This window comes from Aristolochia californica, unplaced genomic scaffold, assembly GCF_029961685.1.
Source record: "Aristolochia californica isolate CCGP_79_NKW_82.1479 unplaced genomic scaffold, dmAriCali1.0.hap1 SCAF_9, whole genome shotgun sequence".
Lineage (NCBI taxonomy): Eukaryota > Viridiplantae > Streptophyta > Magnoliopsida > Piperales > Aristolochiaceae > Aristolochia > Aristolochia californica.
The window spans coordinates 8,235,129-8,258,243 of NW_027182290.1; the positions used below are offsets into that span (position 1 = coordinate 8,235,129).

At 42.6% G+C, this 23,115-nt stretch overlaps 1 protein-coding gene across 3 annotated transcripts in view; it reads right to left on the minus strand.

Annotated features, from left to right (window-relative positions):
- The window catches only part of LOC137941257 (uncharacterized), a 54,299-nt gene that overhangs the window by 22,727 nt on the left and 8,457 nt on the right, over positions 1–23,115 (minus strand). For all 3 annotated transcript variants that reach the window (XM_068786585.1, XM_068786583.1, XM_068786584.1), the window contains exons 7-9: positions 18,596–18,662; positions 18,068–18,396; positions 17,341–17,574 (exon numbers count right to left, since the gene is read on the minus strand). In XM_068786585.1, the coding sequence (XP_068642686.1) occupies positions 17,341–17,574; positions 18,068–18,396; positions 18,596–18,662 (630 nt within the window). The remainder of the gene's footprint in view (positions 1–17,340; positions 17,575–18,067; positions 18,397–18,595; positions 18,663–23,115) is intronic.

Sequence of the window (23,115 nt, forward strand, 5' to 3'; positions counted from 1 at the left end):
ATTTGATTCATTAGGGCTTGGAAGGTTGAAGGTGCATTGGTGAGTCCAAATGGCATCACGAGGAATTCATAATGTCCTTCATGTGTCCAAAATGCCGTTTTGGGAATATCCTCCATCCATACCCTAATTTGATGGTATCCTGACTAAGATCCAACTTGGTAAATACTTTGGCTCCTCCCAACTCATTCAGCAGTTATTTAATGGTGGGGATGGGGAACTTGTTGGGAATATTGATTTTGTTGAGAGCCTGGTAGTCAACACAAAAGCGTCATCCCCTATCTTTTTTTTAAACAGAAAGACTGGACTGATATACGGGCTGGTGCTTGGCTGTATGATTCCGGTTGCAAGCATCTCTTTCACAATCCGCTCTATTTCAGTTTTTTTATAGAATGGATACTTGTAAGATCGGATGCACGTGGGCTGCTTGTGCTGTTGCAGAGGAATCGAGTGGTCACATGGTCGAGCTAGTGGCAACCGCATGGGGGGTCGGAAGACCTGGGGAAACTCCGCGAGGTCTGATAGTGTTGCTGGCGTGTCGGTGGCCAGATTCATATCCAGCTGAGGGCCGCCGCTATACTCCAGCAAACAACCTTGCCCTTCTTGGACTATGATTTTGGTCATTACCTTCAGAGAGACTTCGACCGTGGACAATGATGGCTACCCTTGCAATTTTACCTTGTGGCTATTAACCTCTTCATAAAGAGATTTCACCAATTTAAACAAACATCTCCCAGCAGCTGGAACCATGCCATGCCTTAGACGACCTCGGCACCTTCCAAGGTGAAGAGGTAGAAATGTTGTCAGATCCTCACTCCTTGGATGTTCTATTTGAGGTCAGGACAAATGTCGTCACCACTAATACTGTAGTCATCCGCCACAGTCACAACAAAGGTACGGACAGCCCTAGATCACCAGCAACCCCAACTCTTGAACTAGGGTAGTGCTGACGAAGTTGTGAGAGGCGCCACTATCAATAAAGACCACCACCTCCCTGTCGCCGATCATTCTGCACAGCTTCAATGTGATGCTGAAGGTCACGCCGCCCTTGAGGGGATGTAGGGACAGGGTGACAAGTCGCTGATCAGTTAGGTTTTCTTCACTCTCAACTAGCCCCTCTGATTCTTCCATCGTGTTGTCGTTGTCACCTTCTCCAGCAACCAGCATCACGTTCAGCTGGCACAGTCGACACTGATGGCTTGGGTGAAACTTCTTAACACACCTGAAGTAGAGGTCACAATCGCGCCTCTCCTGCGCTTTTGCCTCTGAGAGCCGGCGAAGGGCAGGAGATTGTCACGGTGGAGGTGGCAGAGTGAAGGTCGGTGGCTGAACTAGCTGTAGAGGTGTTGTCACGATTGCCGTAGCAAGCAAGGTCCTTCCTCTTTCGCCCATAGGGATGATACGGTACGACACTGGGATGATCATCTCGATGTTGCAACCCAACCCCACCCACTTGGGCCCACCCCACTTACCCTCTCTTGCCCGAGTTGCGCTCATCAATCCGTTGCGCCAGCTTCATGAGCTCAACGAGCAAACTCAGTGGGTTGACTTGCAACTCAACTCGATTTTCAGCTCTTAAGCCTGTAACAAATGCTTCCCTCCATACCTTGTCGAAGGCTTCCACTAGCGACGCCGAGAGTAGCTCGAAGCGCTCTCGGAGCTCTGCCATCATTCCTTCTTTTCGGAGCTCCAAAAGGGACTCATACAACGTCCCCGACTGCGGCAACTTGAACCGGTGGAGGACGGCCGTCTTGAACTACTCCCAGCTTGCCATGGGAGTTGTGTGTTCCATCATTTAGAACTAGTTTAGGGCTCGACCCTCCAAGCAGATGACCGCCACCAAGATCCGCTCCTCCTCTCTGACGTTGTTGACGAAAAAGTACCACTCTGCCCGATGAAGGCAACCGTATGGATCTTCTCAAGTGAACACCAATAAGACCAGTTTCCTGATTCTTCTTTCTGCATTTTCCAACCTCGGAGCTTCAGCCCAAATGTCGTCAACAACTCTGTTGGCTAACAATTCTCCAATCGGCAACTTCCCTTTCTCATTCCCCATCTTCTCCGTTCGGAATTCTAATAGGAACTCCCGTATGGCTCCAATATCTGATTTCACCTCTTCCATCCCATTTTTTAGTCCCAAGACCTCCTTCTCCACCAATTCCATTCTCCCATCCATTTTCAACTTCACCTTGCACGGGTTCGACCAGCTCTAATACCAGATGATGGAACCCAACTGAGAGAAGAAACGCACCTGCTAGACTTTGAGGGTCTAGGTCCTCCCAATTCCAGAATTCTCTTGTCTCCTCTTCCTTTCCTCCCCCTCTCCTTATTCTGTTGCTGCTGCTACCATACTGAACGAACTGTCCTTGGAAGGACAGTGGTGCTGGAGTCCAGTGGTCCCCCATTTGTGGGACCTGAGGCCTTTCCCATGATCTTTTTTGGGCCATTGATTCCCATCTTACCCCTTCTTGTATAAACCTGAGTTATCACGGGTCTATCATGTCAAATGTGTTGATAGAGAGTGCAGCAAAGATCACCACCAATGACTGATGGAACAGCCAAGAACGAGACTCTTAGAATGGCTGTTCCATCAGCCATTGGTGGTGATCTTTGCTGCACTCTCTAACAACACGTTTGACATGGTATCATATCAGAGTTTAGAGTAGAAGTTCATTAGTCCTTGGAGTCTAATGGAGGACATCCATCAAGGAGTCCTAATAAGAGTTTGCTAGCTAGTTTTACCAATTATAAGCTCTCAAAGCCCTTTGCATAAAGTTCAATGAAATACATTTCAAGCTTAGGCCATCTGAAGCAACTAACCATTGATGATTGGTCAAGAAGCAGCTAACCACCTTCTTTCTACCAACATCTTCCCACAAACTTTCTTTGCTTCCACATGCTACTCTATCCACCTCACAAGTTCACCACTTTTTACCTCCCTCAAAAAGACTCCGCCTTCCTTCATCTCATGAGCTGCACAGCCATAACTCATCTATCTCGTAGGCATCCCAAGAATCCAATTTCCTCTAAGAGGCCCCCTGCCATGTTCCTACAAGTTCAACGATCACCAAGAATTTTCGTCTTCTCACCACAACAACCCTTACAACCAGTCTCCTATTTCCATTAGGGTACTCTTCCCTTAGACATCCTCTAGTCCTATTCTAACTAGGACACTCCTCAACTTAACCCATATATCTCCCTAGGGGAGGCAATGAGCCGAGTTTGAACTCGAGTAGCCTCAAGCTTGGCTTGAACTACAACCACTAGAGCTCAAACGTGACTCAAGCCTACACATGAGCTCGATTCAAGTAATATTCTTGTAGCTCAAGCTTGGCTCGACAGGGAAAGATATCTGGTGCTGCCTAGAAAGAAGAAAATGAAAAATAGATGAAGAAGGAAAGTTGAAAGAAAAACAAAGAAGAAGAGTGCACCTGGTGTTAGCATGATCTAGAGAGCCTTTTGGCCAATAGATGCAGCACAATAGCTGTCTCCAAGTCTAGGGTTCCACCAAATAAGAAGGAACAGCTTTAGAATGACTGAAATGACAGTCTCAGCATCCTCACTGGTGATCCTTAGGTGAAGGAGTTTGTAGAAGGGTATCCAAAACAGTAGTACTGAGGGGTGGCTAATGAACTCGCCTAGAAAAAGAATGAATGACTGAATGAAACCAGTATAGAATAAACCAAGGAGATTAGATAATGGAAGCAAGGAGAAAGAAGATAGTATTCTGAGGCAAACAGCATGAATTAGTATACTGAGGTAAGAGGAGGAAGGCATCGCAGGCCCGCGTCAAGGGCAACAAATGATGTACCCTTTGTCGATGGTGTCCTTTTTGTTTTGAATGTCGTGAAAGCTTTATTGCACTAAAGAAACTGATTACAATAAAGAAAAACAAGAAGGAAAAACAAAAAAAATTCTCAGTTGAACATCCATCAGATATTCTAGAGCAGACAACTCTTAGTATAATCTGTCTCGCATGCTCTTCCATCAGATATTTGAGAGGAGACAACTCTTAGTATAATCTGTCTCGTATGCTCTTCCATCAGATATTCAAGAGGAGACAACTCTTAGTAGAATCTGTTTTGCATACTCTACTGCTGTCTATGCATAGATAAAAATTAATAAATAGAGATGTACTGGAATCAAGTATTTATAGTTTGTAAATAATAAATAGATATGTACTGGAATCAAAGTATTCATGGTTTGTCACAGAGTATTTATTATTCTTGGTACACGCACCTGAAATTTAAACAATTATTGGCACCTCTCGAATCTCCTAGTTTCTTAATTTCTAAAATGCCTACAGTTTAACACCAACTTGCCTATTACTTATTCAATTAAGATTACCTAATTGTGTTCAAGACATGTTGGTGAGTTCTCTCATTCTTAATTGGCTGTGCAAATGAAGAGTAAGTCTAAAGAGCCAAGCTTGACTTGTTCTGGCCAACAAGCTCGGCTCGAACTCAATAAAAAACTGATTCCAGCCAAGCTCTAATGGTTCACAAGCCAGCTCAGCTGAATGCCATCTCTATAACTACCTCTACCCACTATCTTGGAATCCTAACTCTCCTAGAACTCTTCCACTTGCTCCTAGAATGAACTAGTTCCATTAGGACGCCAAGTCATTCTTCCACTCCAACTCTGCTATTCCACCTTAGATATTCCCCAACACAGCCCTAGCTGCCCTATGTCTCTCCCCTCCATCTTACATCTCAAGACAACACTATTCTAATTCATTTAGGACTCTCTTTTCCCTCTCACACATGCACCCTAGTTCACTTGGACTCTAGCTCGTTTCTCCCAGAACCCTCTCTTCTCACTTTCCTATCTAGAGAACCCGCACCTAGGCAACTCCTTTTCCCTGACTACTCTCGAATCCTCCCACTTCCCTGTTCCATGCCAGCCTTCCCCAAGGTAACCATCACTTAGCCTTACCATCTACCCCTCCTAAACCAAACCTCTCTCGTCTCTCTCTGTCACACATTCCTCTAGCCGAGCCCTCTAAATTGACTCCTACATTAGGCATCAACCATTCCCAACCTCCAACTCATGTAAAAATCCTTGCATCACCCACATGCAACACATCTAAAAGGTCCACTCCCTCTAATCAAAGGCCCAGTCCACTTGCATGAATCTGGGTACCTAACACCACAACCCCTGACATTTAATAAGTGCTACAATTTGAAAAAAGAAGGCAGTGATACTCCTATTCCTAATCTTGTTCAAACCATGCATATTAATAACAATAACAGTAGTAATAACAAGAACAACAACAGCAGCAATAACAACAACAATGATGATGATGACACAACAATGTTGGAAGATAAGCTCAAAGTGTAGTGGCATGATATAAATTATATTTGATTTTTGTCCCTTTTCCTCCCTTCTTAGCGTAAAGGGTATTGATGTAATTATTGAGATACTTATTGTTATAAATACATATTGAGGGGGAGGATTAGGTATGACACTTAACCCTAATCCTCCTTCCCTCTCTTTCTCTCAAACTCTTTCCAAGCCTTCGTCTCTCTCTTTCTCCTTTCTCCTTTCTCTCTCATTCTTCTTCTCTTTTTCTCCTTCTCGGTTTCCACTTCTATTCTACTACACGATTACTTTATGTTGATTTTCAGGATTCCATAGATCACATTGTTATGCAACGGATAGAAAGAAAGAGAAGTAAAGGGAAAAAGAAAAGAGACGACCAAGGAGAGAGAGAGAGAGAGCACGTTGAGAAAAAAGGAGGAATAATTAGGGTAGTTCTTTGCACACCCTCCCCCATAAGCTTTATTTATAGATTCCCGAAATACCAATATTACAAGTATACCCTTCACCCTAATAAGAGTAAAGAAGAGGCAAGAAACTTAAACTAATTACATTAATGTCACCCTAATTACATCATATCTTCCAACACTTTCTTATCATGGGATCCTAAATCCAACACGGTATCAGAGTGATGCATTTAAGATACCAACATTAATGTAGTGATTAAGTAAGTTTTATCAAGCTTCACGTGGTCTTGTTGGTGAAGCAAAGGTTCGGCAATGCAAAGATAAGTTTTTTGTTTATGTACCTTTCATGAGATGTTTTTTATGATGTTTTAATCTCGGCAAGATGTTTACTGGTTGATTATTCTCATCCATTCTGGATAGAAAATAAGTGTTACATCTCATGCAAGATTGTTTATACCTTGAAGTGGATTGTTATTTTCAGTTTAAACTATCTCATGCAAGATCAATTAAGCAGCAGTCCCTTTGCATATAAACTCGATTTCCTTGCTTATAAACTATATCTAGATTGAGCTCTATCATCTTTGCTGTATTATTGGTTGATTATCATGATCTAAAGCTCATCATTCTATCAGTTTGAGTTTGTTGAAGACTGTTGCATGCTGCTCTTTTTTTTGCTCTCTAAAGAGCTCGTGGGAAATTAGATTTGATTGCCAAGAGGTTCATATTGATGCTGCTTGTGGAATTCTGGTTATAGGTTATTGTTTGAAATGATGAGGCCGAGCTATTTCATTACTGGTTTCATGGTTTTATAATCAAAAAGGAAAAAAAACTAGACTTGCATGCGTTGAAAGTCCTTAAGATTGAAGTAGACTTCATGTTGTTGTTGCCGATGTCATGGTTCAATTTTTTGAACTCATGAAGACACCTTGAATTGCCGCAAGAAAAATCTTTGTTGAAGAAGATACATGCTGGTTTTTCTCTCACATTGGAAGTATTCCACGTTGAGATTGATTTCTAGATTTACTTACCTAGAGATTCAAGAAAGAAAAAGGAAAGTAAAGGCTAGAATTGAATGGTAGTTGGCGCCAAGGTTATAGAAAGAAAGTTCCTTCTTTAGAAGATTCTCTAAGTTGATTGAAAACTCTTGAGATTTTGGTATAATCTCACTTACTTTATTGTATATTCCCTACCTTAAATAATTAAGGTAAGAAGGGAAGTCAAAGATTGTGATTACTTTGTATAAGTGGCACCTATATCCAAAAGGAAAGATTACTTTTATTGAAAGAGGCTAATTTTAAGCAAGATTTTGAACATTATTTGATTTGCTTTCTTGATTAAGAAAGATATAAGATTTATTTAAATGATGTGGGCCTAACTCCTTGATTTAGTACATGATTGAGGTTTGTTTAGCCTCGGTTTTTATTCTCTTAAATCTCGGTTGGTGAAGATTCTCTCCCTCTACTTATATATTGCATATAAGTATATTGTTTATTTGGTACTTGATGGCTGAAGACTACATGAGAAGTAAAAGTGACCTTCTTACGATTACCACTATACCCCTGAGGGGTTGTCTAACTATCTGACCTGGTCCCAATCGGTTAAGAAGTTTCTCATCACTCGAGACCTCTTAGAACATTTAACCAAACCAACTCCACCAGTTGATGAGGAAGATAGTTCCTATATTAAATGGCTCAAGAATGACAATTTGGTCATTAGTTGGTTAAAAAAACAACATGAAGGAGTATGTGGCGAACAATGTTGTCCACCTTAAGACCGCAAACTAGATATGGGACACCTGTGCCAAATTGTACTATAGCATCGAGAATTTATAGAAGTTAATTGTCTTCAGGGATATAACCTTTTTTTAAGATAAGTCCTTTTATTCCTTAAAGGATGTTCCTCCGGGTGTTTCATCTGTTCATGCGGCTCTGAAGCCTGTTATGCCCCTTGATGCAGATCTCTCTATTCCGCCCCCTGAAGCATCGGCCGATATCACACTTGTGGAGTTGACAGATCCTTCCGAGGTAAGCCCATCTTCCCTCTTGTATTTGGTCCACCATTTGATACTATGCACTTAGCTCTTCAAAAGGAACCTAAGACTTGTACTAGGCCCCTCTACTTCTCATCTTATATCAAATTTTATTTCTCACCTTCATTTGTCTTCTTCTTGCTATTAATTCCTTGCATCTATCTCTACTATATCTATCCTATAGTCGTATCGGGAGGCTCTGAGACATCCAGGATGGAAGGCGACAATGGAAGAGGAAATGAATGTTTTATGTTGGAAGATAGGCCCAAGCCAACACGACCAAAGAAGGCCCACATATCCAAGTGTGTTGGAAGATGGGCCCAAGCCCATAAGATACCCACCATGATCACAAGCTGGTGGGACCCACCATGATCACGTGAGGTGGCATTATGAGTCTTACACAATAAGAAGTCTTACAGGGCCACAATTATTATGGAAGGAGGTCTCACAAAAGAGTTTCAGTTTAAAGGTGTTTCAGTCATGTTAGCCTTCTATTTATTAATTATGCTAGGACTTATCTTTAAGTGTTAGAATTTGGGTGTAATTAGGACAAAGGTAGTTTAATTGTAATTGGACTCTACAACTTTACTCTATTATAATTTTTTTTTTTTTTTTGAAAAGGATGTATTAATAAAACAGAAGAAAATTACAAAGTTTGAGGGAGCATTTCCCTTACAACCAGAGATTGTAGGGTAGCTCCCTCCCTAGCAAGTACATCTGCCGCTGAATTTGCGGACCTCGGAATGTGGGTCCAACAACAAGAAACAATCGAGGTAATATCTAAAATTTTGTTGAATGTATCCCAATGTCTCCACGGAGGAGAAGACACTCTCTCACACCATCCAATCACCACTTTAGAATCCCCTTCAACTTGGAGGGGTCCACTACATCTTTCTTTGAAAACACGAAGACCGGAGAGGAGAGCCTGTAACTCTGCATTCGTAGAATCAGAAATTCCAAGGGGGCCCGCATACGTGAAGAGCTGATTACCGGAGTGATCTGAAATTATTCCACCATAACCGGAAATACCAGGGTTGCCAAGAGATGAACCATCAAAATTTAGCTTGAGATAACCAGGAGCTGGAGGAGTCCATTCTTGCATGACCGGAGGTTTTTTTCCAATGTGTATCAAAGCCAAGTTTCTCCAATTTTCACGAATGGAGGAACCCAGATAGGGAGAAAATCTTTTTTTGTTAAAAGCCAAGTAGATATGTGACCCACCACTCTGTCCGCAACCCGGTCTACAGATTCACTTTTAGCATCAAATAGTCTTTTATTCCGCTCGTTCCAAAGCCCCCACGGGATGAAACTAGAACAGGCAGAGAGCATCATCTTTCCAAGACGCGGCATAGATGTACCCAAGAGTGAGTTACTAAAAGTGAGGAGGTCCTCCGCCATGCAGAATTGAAGCCCAAACTTACCAAGGATGCTTATCCACACCTTCCAAGAGAAAATGCAGTGTAGGAGAATGTGTCTGATAGTTTTGTTCTCAGAGTTACAAAATGGACATAAGGGATCAACAGAGGGATGACCTCTTCTTCGCAATACATCAGCCGAGAGGATTTTACCTTGACAGGCACTCCACATGAAGAATTTTACCTTTGGAGGGGCACATAAACGCCATACGAAATTGATCCCATTCTCCCTCCATGCCGAATTACTTCCGTTTAAAAATCCGTATGCCGATGAGACCGTGAAAAACCCCTTTTTGTCCGGCCACCAAATGATCTTGTCAGCCTCCCGAGGACGAATTTTGAACGAAGCGACTAAATCCAGTAATCGGCTAGCTTCCAATGCCTCACTATCCGAGAGACCCCTTCTAGGATGGAGGCTCATCCCTCCCCCCTCAAAAGCTTCAGCTACTAATATTTCTCTGCGGGTGGTGAGAAGGAAAAGACTTCTGAAAGCAGTCTGCAGAGTTTCCGGCCCTATCCACAAGTCGTCCCAAAACTTGAGCGATCTACCATTTCCAGCATAGAATCTACTTGCAGATTGAAATTTTGGGAGCAGAAGATAAAGCGCTCACCATATAGGAGATAGGGTTCTACGGTTCCCCCTAGACATCCACCAATGAGGTTCACTACCCAGCTTTGTGAGAACCATTTCCTTCCAAAGATTTGAAGAGTGAGTGTTAAACTTCCATAGCCATTTTAACAATAAAGCCTGATTCATGTCTCTAGATTTCTGGATTCCCAGGCCCCCCATATTCTTTGGCTTGCAAACATCATCCCAACTAACCAGGTGGTACTTAAAAGCATCACTCGATCCCCTCCATAAGAATCTTCTTTTCAACTTATCCATGATCTTGCAAATAGCAATAGGGCAAGGCAAGAAAAACAAAGCATAATTTGGGATACCTGCTATGCATGACTTTAGGAGAAGGAGTCTCCCCGCTTTACTAAGAAGACGCCCCTTCCATGATGATAATCGGGATTCCATTTTTTCTACCACCGGATTCCATAGCCTCCTGCATATACGCCCATTGAAGAGAGGTAAACCAAGATATGTTACGGGTAATTGACTTAATGTGCATCCAAATATACTTGTCATCTCAGTGAGAACCTCAGGATTAACATTGAAGCCCATTAGGGAGGTCTTTTCCCAGTTTACTTTTTGACCAGAGGCTAACTCAAAAAGCCCCAACACAGCTTTAATCTTTATTGCACAATCAATGTCTCCGACTCCAAAAATGATGGTATCATCTGCATACTGAAGTAGGGGAGTATTAAAAGCTGGACTAGAACTAGTAGGGAGGGAGCCAACCAAGATTTCCTGCCGAGTAGAACATTGCAGATAGAAATTCCCCAATCATATTGAATAGAAGCGGGGAGAGAGGGTGTCTCTGTCTAATTCCTCTGCTTCCTTTAAAATAACCACATACTGAGCCGTTGAGGAGGAGGGAGTACGATGCTGAACCCACACAACTTCTGATCCAGAATCTCCATTTGTTGCCAAAACCCATCTTTTCCATGATCTCATCCAATAGAATGCAATTGACCTTGTCAAAAGCCTTTTCAAGGTCCAACTTTAGGGCAATTCTTGGGTCCTTATTGCGCTGAAAATGTTCAATTAGTTCATGGGCAGCCATAGTAGAATCTAGGATCTCTCTACCTTTCAAGAAAGCGCCTTGCCCTTTGTGAATTACTGTAGGGAGGAGAGTTTTGAGACGATGAGCCAAAATTCTGGCTATGATCTTGTATGCACTAGAAACGAGGCTGATGGGCCTGAAATCCTATGGTTTCTCCACACTGATTTTCTTCGGAACCAAAGTGATAAAGGACGCACCGATACTATGGAACGTGATCCCTTTGTTGAAAAAACCATTAACCATGGCTATGATATCCCCCTTGAGACGCGGCCAAAATCTTTTAAGGAAATCCCCATTGAAGCCATCAGGGTCTGGCGCCCTATCACTATCCATGCCTAATACAGCGCGTTCGACTTCTCCCAGTGAAAATGGCAACTCTAGAAATGAAGCAGCTGCTGGAGAGAGGCTAGAGAAATGAATATTTTGAATTTTTGGTCTGTAATGGCATTCCTCCGTATATAAATCTGTGAAAAACTTGAGCAACACATTAGTGATCGAAGTCCTACACGATGTTACCTCATTATTGATACATAATGAGGTAATACGGTTGGTCCTTCGCTTAGCCGAAGCCATTGTGTGTAAAAATTTTGTGTTGGCGTCTCCCTCCTTGAGCCATTTAAATCTGGCACGTTGTTTCCAACGGACCTTCTCTTGATGGAGGATTAAATTTAGATTTGAGTTTAGAGAAATACGGGTAGAGAACTCCGCTGGAGATAAATACCTTTGCTCCTCTGCCAAGTCAAGGTCCGCAATTTGGGAGATAATGGAAGACTTCTCAACAGCTAAAGAAGTGCGATACACTGTGGCCCACTCCTTAATTTTCTGTTTTAGGAACCGAAGCTTTAGGGGAAAGGCCCACTCTCGCCTGCCCAAAGATGGACCCTCAGCCCACCATTCGTCTACACGAACTTCAAAATTTTTGACAGATAACCATGAATTCTCGAACCGGAAAGGAGAAGGGCCCCATTTCTCGAAAGAGGTGGTCAACATGATTGGCCAGTGATCTGATCCCACCTTGTTTAGGACCCGACCAGAGACATTCCCAAACAGTTGCAGCCATTCAGTGCAGGCCAAAAACCGATCCAATTTGGATAAAATCGGCTGATGTTGGTTATTCGACCAAGTATAATTCTTCCCCGAGAGGGGGACCTCATCCAGACCGCATCCGCCAATAAAATCAGAGAAACCGCGCATAGAAGCCGAAATGTGATTTGTCGTCGGTTTCTTCTCACTGCAATAGCGAATTGCATTGAAATCACCAGCGAAAAGCCATGGGAAACTCCAAGACTGAAAGAGATTGCTGAGCTCTTCCCAAAAAAGTCCACGCTCACGATATTTGGTCGGACCATATATTCCCCCAATACACCAGATTTTGCCCGAGGAGAGGTCTCTAAACTGCAGACCCACAGAGAAGCGACCTTCAGCCACTTGCAAGGAATCCAAAAGAGTCGAGTCCCAAGTGACTAGAATACCACCCGAGAGACCCTCAGCATTAACAGTCACCCACTTAATTGAAGAGTTAGACCAAAGCTCGTTGACAATAGCTTCGGACATCTCTTGACACTTTGTTTCTTGGAAACTCACAATGGATGGCTTGAATTGAGATAAGAAATTTGAAATCAACCCCCTCTTCCGAAAAACCCCAATTCCTCGAACGTTCCAGAAGAGGACGATCATTTAGTACCGTACTTGATGACTCCAGATGCATTCCTGTCTCCAGGCAACGGGCCTCTGAAAATTGCTCCCATAAGATGGGCCAAATCCATCATATGTTGCCATGTTTCTTCATCATATTTGTGCCTTTCTACTTGGAGTGCCTTGACCACCTTGCCAGGTCTACCAGGAGAGGGGAGTTTGGGAGTTTTCTGGATTGTCCTGATTTTGGGCATTAAATTGTGGTGCATTAGTTGGAATAGGCTCATGGTGAGAATTTTGTGGTACCATGGAGGTTGAGGGGGCAAATTAGAAGATTCAAAAATTCTTGAACAGTGGGAATCCGGGATGCCAGAAATTTTATCAGTACTCATAGATGGGCCTTGATTGGGAGGTACCGTTTGGCACAGTTTTGTTTGAGGTTCTGGGGTGATTAAGTGACAAGATGGGCTAGTTTGAAAATTTATGACTACAAGCTCGAGATAAGTCTTATGCTGTTGCTATTCCCGAGAAAGTGGACTCCAGAGACAGTTGGAAGTGGAGAAAGGGATATCAGGCGGACGTTTATGAGGAGGGGAGGTTGCGCCAGTTGGAGAGTGATTGATCTGGGAGTTTGAAACGTTAGCTAAGGAGGTAGCCGAATAGGAGGACAGAAGAGGTTGCGTTATTTCTGGGTTTGGAGGGATAGAAGCATGTTGGTAAGAGGTAGAGTTTTGGGGATTTGGGAAAGTAGAAGAGGGGGTTTCCGGAGATTTTTTCTGAATTTTCTGATGAAAAGTTTGAAGACAGCCTTGATATTGGCGAGCACCCGTCTTCCGTCTCTGTTTCTGTGTACTCTTTGCCTACGCCGCTGATCAAGGTGTCATTTGAAACCGAGGTTGTATTTGGTCTGACAACATCGCTTGTAGAATACCCATTTGAAATCGAAATAGTCCTTAGGTTTTCGGGAATCGTACCTGGATGTAACGTTGGAGCAGCTCAGGGATTTTCTTCTCGAAGCTTTGAGCCAGACATACGCCGAACATTTTCTCCTCGAAGCTTTGAGCCAGACAACTGCCGAAAATTTTTCGATTGAACCCCATTATCCTTAGCTTTTGAAGAGGCTTCGTGAAGCTGAGCCGGTGCTGGGTCGAAATTTGGAACTAGCTTCGGCAGCTGGGTGCTCGTGCCAGAACCCTCGGGGAGACCTCTCTCGGGCAACGTATCACTAATTTTAAAATTTGGAGTACTCGTGTAAGAGTTTTCAGGACTGACCCTCATTTGATGCATATTTACGACCAGACCCAGCTTCGTCACTTGGCTTAGATAAGTTGGAGTCCTCGGGAATCTGAATTTCTTTTGGTAGCGTGGTACGCCAGGACCTGAAATTATTCAGGGTACTGACGGGGTCTTGTCTCGAGGTACTTCCCCAAGAGTTTGAATTTGAACCCGAGTCAAATCCAGAACTCGGCAGAGAAGTTGATTCACTTGAGTCCGACGGGTTGTAAACCGAGTTGACTCGGTTAGAGGTAGAGATGGATTCCGATCGTCCCTTTTGAGTCCGACAGAGCTCCGGTGACCTCAGAGTCTCCATGGCGCCGAAAACCACCTCAATCCATACGAAATCCTCGCCGAAAATTAGCTCCATGAATAATGTTGCCGGCCAACGCGAGTTTGGGGTGACGAACGCCCTTGCATCATCCATTTTCAGTCTTCCGGATGTGTCTTCATCCCAACGAATAATGCGTCCGAAGGAGCAGAAAATAAGTTGCAGGACCTCCTCTGACCATAGTTCGATTGGAAGTCCCTTTACGATAATCCACTGTCCGAGGGGGAGATTTCTGGTGGTCTCCTCCCATTCCGACACTAAAATTTCATTTTCGAGCTCCCATAAGCTGTCGGTGAGAACTGCCTTCGCCTCCTCCCTTGAATTGAAATAGACTAGCCATTTCCAAGGACTCAAACGGGAGATTTTTGGAAGGTGATCGGCTTGGAGTTTCTTCCGAAACTAGTGAGCAAGGCTTTCGCTTGTCTAGTTATCAGATTTGGTCATCACCGTCAAAGCCGATTGCAGAGCTTTGCTTCCATTCAAGAACAGATCCGAGGGGAGATGTATGGAAATATTTTGGACTTTGTGATGGGGAGGTTCCTGGACGAAAGGTATCAACAGGGATGGGTTGGGGATTTGAGATGCAAGGAGGGGGGGGGGGGGGGGATTGAGACCGTCTTTTTTTGGGGGGGATGGGAGGAATGGGTGGGGGAATTATGGACGGGATCAGTGGAGTGAAATTTAGGAGTTTTCCCCTCAAATCTTTCCAACAAAATGAATCCCCAATTTTTTCCGGAATGTAGATTCGAGCCATTATCAACAATCCTCTGCACTGGACGATCTTCAACTCTCTCATTCCTTTCTTTCGGAATGCCGAGACAGAGAAGGAGAGTTCTCCGACTCTAATCTCCCGCAAACGAGGGGCATTCGACTCTTCCTCGTCGACAAAACAGTTAGTGAAATCCACAGCTGCGGCTACCGGAAAAGAAACGAACGTCTATTGTCGTTTTCCACTGTGATTCGAATCATCTTTCCGAATCTCCCTTCTTTGAGCACCAAAGAGATTTTCGAGTTTCCGCGTACCCACACTGCTTCTGCTTCCATTCTCGTGCCTTTTTTCCCGAATTTCCGACCTCTTGCTGTGCACCATTCTCCATCTTCATCGTCTTCTCCTCAATTGAGGGTTTTTCCGATCGTCGGCAGAAGCTCCTTCAATACCGGCGGCACCGCCCAAGTCGTCTTCGTTGTCGCCGGTGGTGGGTCGCCGCATTCTCATCACTGGAGGCTTGGAAGGGGCAAACATGAGTGCAAGAATCTGGAAAAGCTTCGCTTAATTCCTTTCTCATGAAATCTACTCTATTGTAAATAAACGTGCATGTTCTCTGATTATAATAAGTCAATGAAGTATTTCTCTTTTCCATAAATTCAACACTTTATATGAGAATTAGACACAGGCCTTGGTTCCACTTCCTCCCGGAAAGAAACCCATGGGTTGTAAATGGGTTTTTTACTATTAAGCACAATCCAGATGGTTGCATGGCACGTCTCAAGGCCCGCCTAGTTGCAAAGGGGTATACTCAGTGCTATGGAGTTGATTATAAAGAAACATTTTCCCCGGTGGCCAAGTTAAATTAGGTAAGAATCTTATTATCTCTCGCTACAAATTCCTCTTGGCCAGTATATCAACTGGATGTGAAGAATGCATTCTTAAATGGTGATATTAAGGAAGAAATGTATATGAATCAACCACCTGGCTTTGTGGTTGAGGGGGAGTCGATATGCAAATTGAGGAAATCTTTATATGGCTTACAACAGTCTCCTTGAACTTGGTTTGACAAATTTAGCAAAGCAATGTTGCGGTTTGGATTCATCAGGTGCTCAATGGATCGTTCCGTCTTTGTCAAGAATACCTTAAAGGGAAGTGTATTACTGGTAGTTTATGTGGATGATATTGTCTTGACTAGCAGTTATGTAGATAGTATAAAAAAAATCAAAGAGAAGATATGCAAGGAATTCAAAATGAAAGATCTTGGACTCCTAAAATATTTCTTGGGTATTGAGGTCTTCCAGTCAAAAAATGGGATCGTCTTATCTCAAAGGGAGTATGTTTTTTATTTACTTGAGGACACATGGATGATGGGATGTCAACCAGCAGATACTCCTATGAATGCTAACACAAAGTTTTGTGCAAGCTCTAGTGAAGATGTTGATATAGGTAAATATCAGAGACTTGTGGGAAAAATTATTTACCTCACAGTGATTAAACCAGATATATCATATGCAAGTGTGGTTAGTCAATATATGGATAAACCACAACTTACCCATTGGCAAACTCTGGAGAGGATCCTTAGGTATTTAAAAAGAGCTCCATGGAAGGGAGTTCTATATAAAAATTATGGTCACATCAACATTGAAGGATTTACGGATGCAGATTGGACTAAATCACCTGATGACAGAAAGTCCACTTCCAGGTATTGTAATTTAGTTGAAGGAAACATGATTACATGGAGTAATAAAAAGCGGAACGTTGTTGTGAGATCTAGTGCCAAAACAGAATACAGAGCTATGGCCCATGGAGTCAGTGAGCTTCTATGGATCAAATCCCTCTCTACTGAATTAGGGTTCCACAAAGAAGCTCTTATGGAATTATATTGTGACAACCAGACAGTCATCCATATTACTTCAATTCCAGTCTTCCACGAGAGAACAAAACATATTGAGGTAGATTGCCACTTCATACGAGGAAAATTTCAAACCGATATTATATCTCTCACACATTTTTCATCTCAAGGACAGGTGGCAAATATACTTACAAGACTAGTCACATCCAAGATCCAGACCACTATATGCGGCAAGCTAGGTATCTACGATGTTTTCTCTCCCCCACCTTGAGGGGGACTGTTGGAAGATAAGCTCGAAGTGTAGTGGCATGATGTAAATTATCTTTGATTTTTGTCCCTTTTCCTCCCCTCTTAGGGTGAAGGGTATTTATGTAATTATTGAGATACTTATTGTTATATATACATATTGAAGGGGAGGATTAGGTACAACACTTAACCCTAATCCTCCTTCCCTCTCTTTCTCTCAAACTCTCTACAAACTCTCGTCTCTCTCTTTCTACTCTTCTCCTTTCTCTCTCTTTCTCCCCCTCAATTTCCACCTCTATTCTACTGCACGGTTACTTTATTATCATGGAATCCTAAATCCAACAAACAACAACTACTCTTCGAGCTACAAACAAGTAATCCATTTAAAAATCATGAGACCAATTATAATACATAAAGCAATGAGAAAGTGAACAAAAAAATATATCAGTTACCAGGAACTCAAGAATTAAAATTGTTGAAACGCAAATAGCAAACAGCTTCACATGGGAACTAAACTTGCAACTGGACAAGTATCTCCAAATAACTTTCAGGATCTCAGTATCTTTCAATATTTGTGTCCAAAGGAATACTGTCATTGCAACATAAATGTGATAGAGAAAAGGAGAGTTCTGAAAAAACAGGACACCAGAGAGCATTCCCATCACAAGAAAACCACATAGATCAACCTACAGAAACAGGAAAATAAGTAAGAAGAATTCAGGAGTTAAAACCAATAGAGAAGAAACATAAATACTGACAATTATAACTGGACTTTTAGCAGTTTAAATCAGGATGCAATAGCACAGTTAGTGACGCACTTTCACTCAGGGTTTCCTGAGATGTGTCCCAGCATGAGACAGATGATGGCCTTGACAGTCATCTCCTACTGAGACTGTCTCAGGACATCTCAGGGTTCATATTTACTAGATCACAGGCTAGGAACCATAATTCTACCAACTTCACTTACAAAATCCTTAAGATTTCTCCCACAAGATATAAATTGTAGCATAGAAGAATGCTCTTACATTTTTTAACTGTTAAAATTATAATCAAACTGTAACATGCACTGTAAATACTGATGGCCATCAGTATATATATACTTGAAACCAGTACTACTGCATTTTAAATGACTGAGTGTTGATGGCCTAATGTTTAGAAAATGAAGAATTTAGGACTTACTTTTCTTGTACTGCGACCCGAATAAACCACTGTATTCCTTGTTTTATGAGCATTGTCTATCAGAGAAGTATAAAATTTCAGTACATGGAGAACAAGATTGAACATCCATCCAATGTATCCAAGAGTAACTGTGGTCATCAACATTAACCAATCATAAGTTTGGAAGTAGTGAAGGCCCTCCAAGGCTAATCTTCTGAGATTCAGGGAGAGGTCCATTGCAGGCTGAAAGTTGCCACTTGCCATAAGATCTTCAATTTGAACTAGAATATATGAATAGTTTGCCAGTGGTTTAAAAGGCTTAAATTGTAATGAATTTGACTGTTTTAGTTCTGCAGAATATGTCAAGGCTAAACCACAGATTCTAAGAAACAAATAGATAATGCATTAAGAAAAGGCATATTTGACAAAAAAAAATACTTTCATAATTTAATACTATTCAGTAATTGATCGATTACCAAGACAGAGATTCAACTGAACATGAGATAGAAAATGTCCTATAACAGTGTTAAAGATATGAGAAAAGGATACGTGACTTCCGAAGAAACTGGTTGAGCACCTGCTTCGTATTAGCGAGCACAGCTTCAACTTCTTCAGCCTAAAAGAAAGAAGACGTAGTCCTGTTAAGCTGTCAGTGTCCAATCTTAAAAACAACTGAAATTCGAAAGAACCCAACAGTATTGAATTTATTAGGCAGTCACAATACCCTCAGCAAACAAACTCGGCAAGACCAAGAAATTAGCAAAAAGGGAAGATGGGGTGCGTGCCTTTGTTCTGATTAGGCAATGACATCATTTAAGATGGTTTGACAAATATCGCTTAAGAGTGGTACTAATCACACTTTGAGCAACATCTCCTACATGTATATTAGTGGAAGGGTCCTAGTGATCTTTTTTTTTTAAATGGCAGATAATTCATTAAACAGGGATAGGGGGGGAGAGAGACTCAAACACCAAGGGGAAGAAAGCCCCCAATTATAAGGACAATATGTTGACTACATAACTATAGGATTATCTGATACCACACTAGTATTAAGGGCATAATTATAATTAATTTTATAAGTAGAATGGTATATTAGGAAAAATAGAAAGGGAGCTTCAGCTTTGGATATATTTTTAATGTTAGTCAAACTTGAAGGGTAAAATAGGAAGAGTATGAGTTCCTTAGTTGTAGGAGGTTTCTTTGAAGTAGGAAGTTGCTCTCCATGTAGCTTCATAATAGTTTCCTAGTTTGATTAGTCCTAATAGTTTCCTCGTTTAGAGAGATCCCAGTTTCATTAGGCTCAGATATTGAGTTTATCTTTTATTCAAATTATTTAAATTAGCATCCCTGAATAGAGAAGAATGGGCAAGGGGGAACGCATGTCCTGAAGTCCTAATTTATTTTTGTTTTATTGCTTTCTTAGTTGTACAATTAGTTAACCCAAACAAGTACCACTCAGTTTTTTTTTTTAATGAAATAATTAATTAATAGAGAATAAAAAGAGAAATTGAGAATTTTCTTTTTTAGGAATAATGCTGAGTTATATTAAAAAACTCAAAAGAGCAAGATTACAAGGAGGGAGAACTGTCTCAAATAATGAGAGATTGCTGGAATGTTCCAACCTATCAGCCAAAGAATTGGTTGATCTAGGAATATGATTCCATATACAAGAAATTAATGTTACAATATCTCCAATAGAGGAAATAATTGGCCAATGCCACCTAGGAGGGGAGGTAGAACTAGAGCACCAACTAATAACAACTTTGGAGTCTTCTTCAATCAGTAGCTTCCTGTGAAGACAGTCCTTGAAAATCTTCAGCCCAAGATGAAGGGTAGTCACCTCAGCAGTGTTGGAGTCAGCATACCAACCGGCTCCGCATAGGAAAGAACAGTCTTGCCTCAATGATTCCTGAAGAGTCCCCCTGCACCCCCCGGCCCGGTGCATCCCAAAGCACTCACGTCGAAGTTCAACTAGATGTAATCACTAGGGGGAGGCTCCCACTCTGCCATGGATGGAATCTTCTGAGGGCCCGCCATATGGGCCAGAAGACACCAATTCCGGCGAATGAAAATACCAACCTAGGGGGCAAATTCTTTCCTGGTGTGGAACCAGCTAGAGATCATAACCACGACGCAAGAGACCGTACTTTCTAGGTTGCTGAATTTGGAATTGAATCTTTGGTTGTTGCGCTCGAACCAAAGACACTACGGAATGTGAGCAAGGCATACAGAGAGAAGAAGCTTGCCAATTCTAGGCAAATGAGTCACAGACACCATTTGGAAGTGCCGAATAGATCCTGATGGAGGCCCACTTAAATTCCAACTTACTGGAAGATTGCCATCCAAACTCTCCAAAAGAATCTACATGTGGAGGTGTCTGCAATGAGGATTTGCTCCCTGATGGCTATCCATATGAAGAATCTTATCTTGCTAGGCACAAAGAGTCTCTAGGCGAGATTCGCCTTGTGCTCAGGCAGGCTGGGGTCATCCTCCCTAATGTGGGAATAGGCTGAGGCTACAGAGAAGATACCATTGATGTTAAGTTTCTAAATCAATTTTATCTTGTATTTGGTCTCACATTCCGAGATCCGCAAATTCGACAACAAATTCGCTTGCCAAGCAAGGAGATACCCTACAATAGCTTGTTGTCAGGGATCTGCTCCCTTCTCTTTTGTAATTTCTCTTGTTAATATAAATACATCTTTATAAAATAAAAAAAAGGCTTCCAAATCAATTTATCTTGCACTCAATCCTGAATGGTGGTACTACTGAGACTAGATAGAAGCCAGCAGAAGGCTATAGCTTCATTATCATTCAAACCCTGACGGAAGAGAAGACTCCAAGATTGATTACTCCATTATGGAAAGCCCCAGGTACTCCTCAAAAAGGGATCAAGAACCGCACCACTCATCGACCCAGAAGAGGAGTCCTCCCATTCCCAAGATAGAAGGAGGTCACGGCTTTGAAGGTTGGAAGCAGCTTGTAAACGAATTTCCAAATCGGGGATAGGTAGTGGCCAGGGATCTAAAGATACTATCTCACCATATTCCTCCACAAATTGTTATGATTAGCAATGAGATTCCAAATCCACTTAAGAAGGAGGGCAATGTTCATGTCCAAGTGATATTTGAATGTGTCTTCTAAACCACTCCATAAAAGCGACGGCGGATAGCATCAATCTTTGAGCAAACTGAGGTCGGACACTGAATAAAAGACAGGAAGTAATTGGGCAACCCAACCAAGCATGACTTTAATAGGGTAAGTTGACCCACTGTGGATAGGAGTTTGCCCCGCCAAGTGGCAAGTCTCTTCTCAAACTTCTCAATAAGGGGGGACCAAAGTGCAGTTGTGGGCTGAGAATCAAAAAGAGGAAGGCCCAAGTATGTAGCTAGCGTGTTCTCCAAAGTGCACCCCAAGAAATCAACCTTATCTCTAAGCACTGCACCATCAATTTAGTATTCCAAAAGAGTGGTTTTCCTCCAGTTTATATTCTGACCCGAAGCCAATTGAAATAGACCAAGAACAACTCTCAGCTTCTTGATCTGGTCCATGGTGCCCACACTGAAGCAAATAGTGTCATCCGCAAACTGAAGAATCGGAATATCAAATGCCTCAAAATCCGTCATGGGGAGGAGCCACCCTAAACCCTTGGCCGAATAAATCAAGGAGGAGAGATATTCCGCCACCACGTTGAAAAGTAAAGGGGATAGGGGTCCCCCTGATGGATGCCCCGAGTTCTTTTAAAATAGCCACATACTGTTACATTAAGAAGCACCGAATAACTGGCAAAGGAGATGCAACTTTGAATCCAGAACCTCCATTTGACACCAAATCACATTCTTTCCAGAAGAATATCTAAAAGCTTCCGATTAACTCTGTCAAATGCCTGCTCAAAATCTAGTCTGATAATAAACCTGGGGAGCTTCAAAGTCTTGAAGTGGTGAAGGAGCTCATGAAAAGCCATAGCTGAATCCAGAATATTCCACCCTTCAATGAAAGCACTCTGCCCCTGATGGATGGCAACCGGAAGCACCGGTCGGAGACGGTTGGCAAGGAGACGGGCAATCATCTTATAAGTACTGGTGGTGAGGCTAATAGGCCGAAAGCCCGAAGGAAGCTCCACCACCTTTTTTTTTGGGGATAAGGGCGATGAAAGAAGCCCCTATACTCTTGTAAGCTATGCCACGATGGTAGAACGAGTGCGCCATATGGGCTATGTCTTCACCAATGAAGGGCCAACAGTGACGGTAAAATTTTCCATTGAAGTCGTCCAGGCCTGGAGCTCTGTCCAAAGGGAGCCCCATAGCGGCTTTCTATATTTCTCGACTGGAGAAGGGGAGCTCAATAAGATTGGCGGTTGCAGTAGGGATAGCCATAAGATTGACCCTTTGAAAGAAAGGTCGATTTGACTGGCATTCTATGTAAAGACATGCAAAAAAGCTCACCAAAGTGTTAGAAATAAGGGATATGTCCGAGGTCACCTCGCCATTGACACAAAGCGAGGTAATACGGTTGGCCCTTCTCTTGGCAGTGGCAACGGCATGAAAAAATTTAGTGTTTGCATCTCCCTCTTAAAGCCACTTGAACCGAGCCCGCTGCTTCCAATGCACAAAATCACAATGAACGAAGGCTTGCAATTGCCCTTGGAGGGCATAGAGCTGAGCCATTTCAGTTGAGGTCAGGCTTCTAGACTCCTCATCAATGTCAATGGTAACCACCAGAGCAAGGGCAGAGGCTTTCTCCACCGAATGGGTGGACTGGCACTGTAGGGCCCAAGAGCACAAAAGGGGCTTGAGCAGCTTGAGTTTCACCGGGAGGGACCACCCAGTCGGACCGATAGAAACAATCTTCTTCCAAAAGGACTAGACAGAAGAATCAAAAGCGAGGTCATTAATCCAAGCATTGTTAAATCGGAATGGCGGGGGGGCCCAACTGCCGAAGTGAGTATCCACCATGATCGGCCAGTGATCTAAAACTGCACAGCCAAGGACTTTGTCGGTTGCATTGTTATAGAGCCGCAACCAGTCCTCGTTGGCGAAGGATCTGTCAAGCTTCGACATAACAGTGGG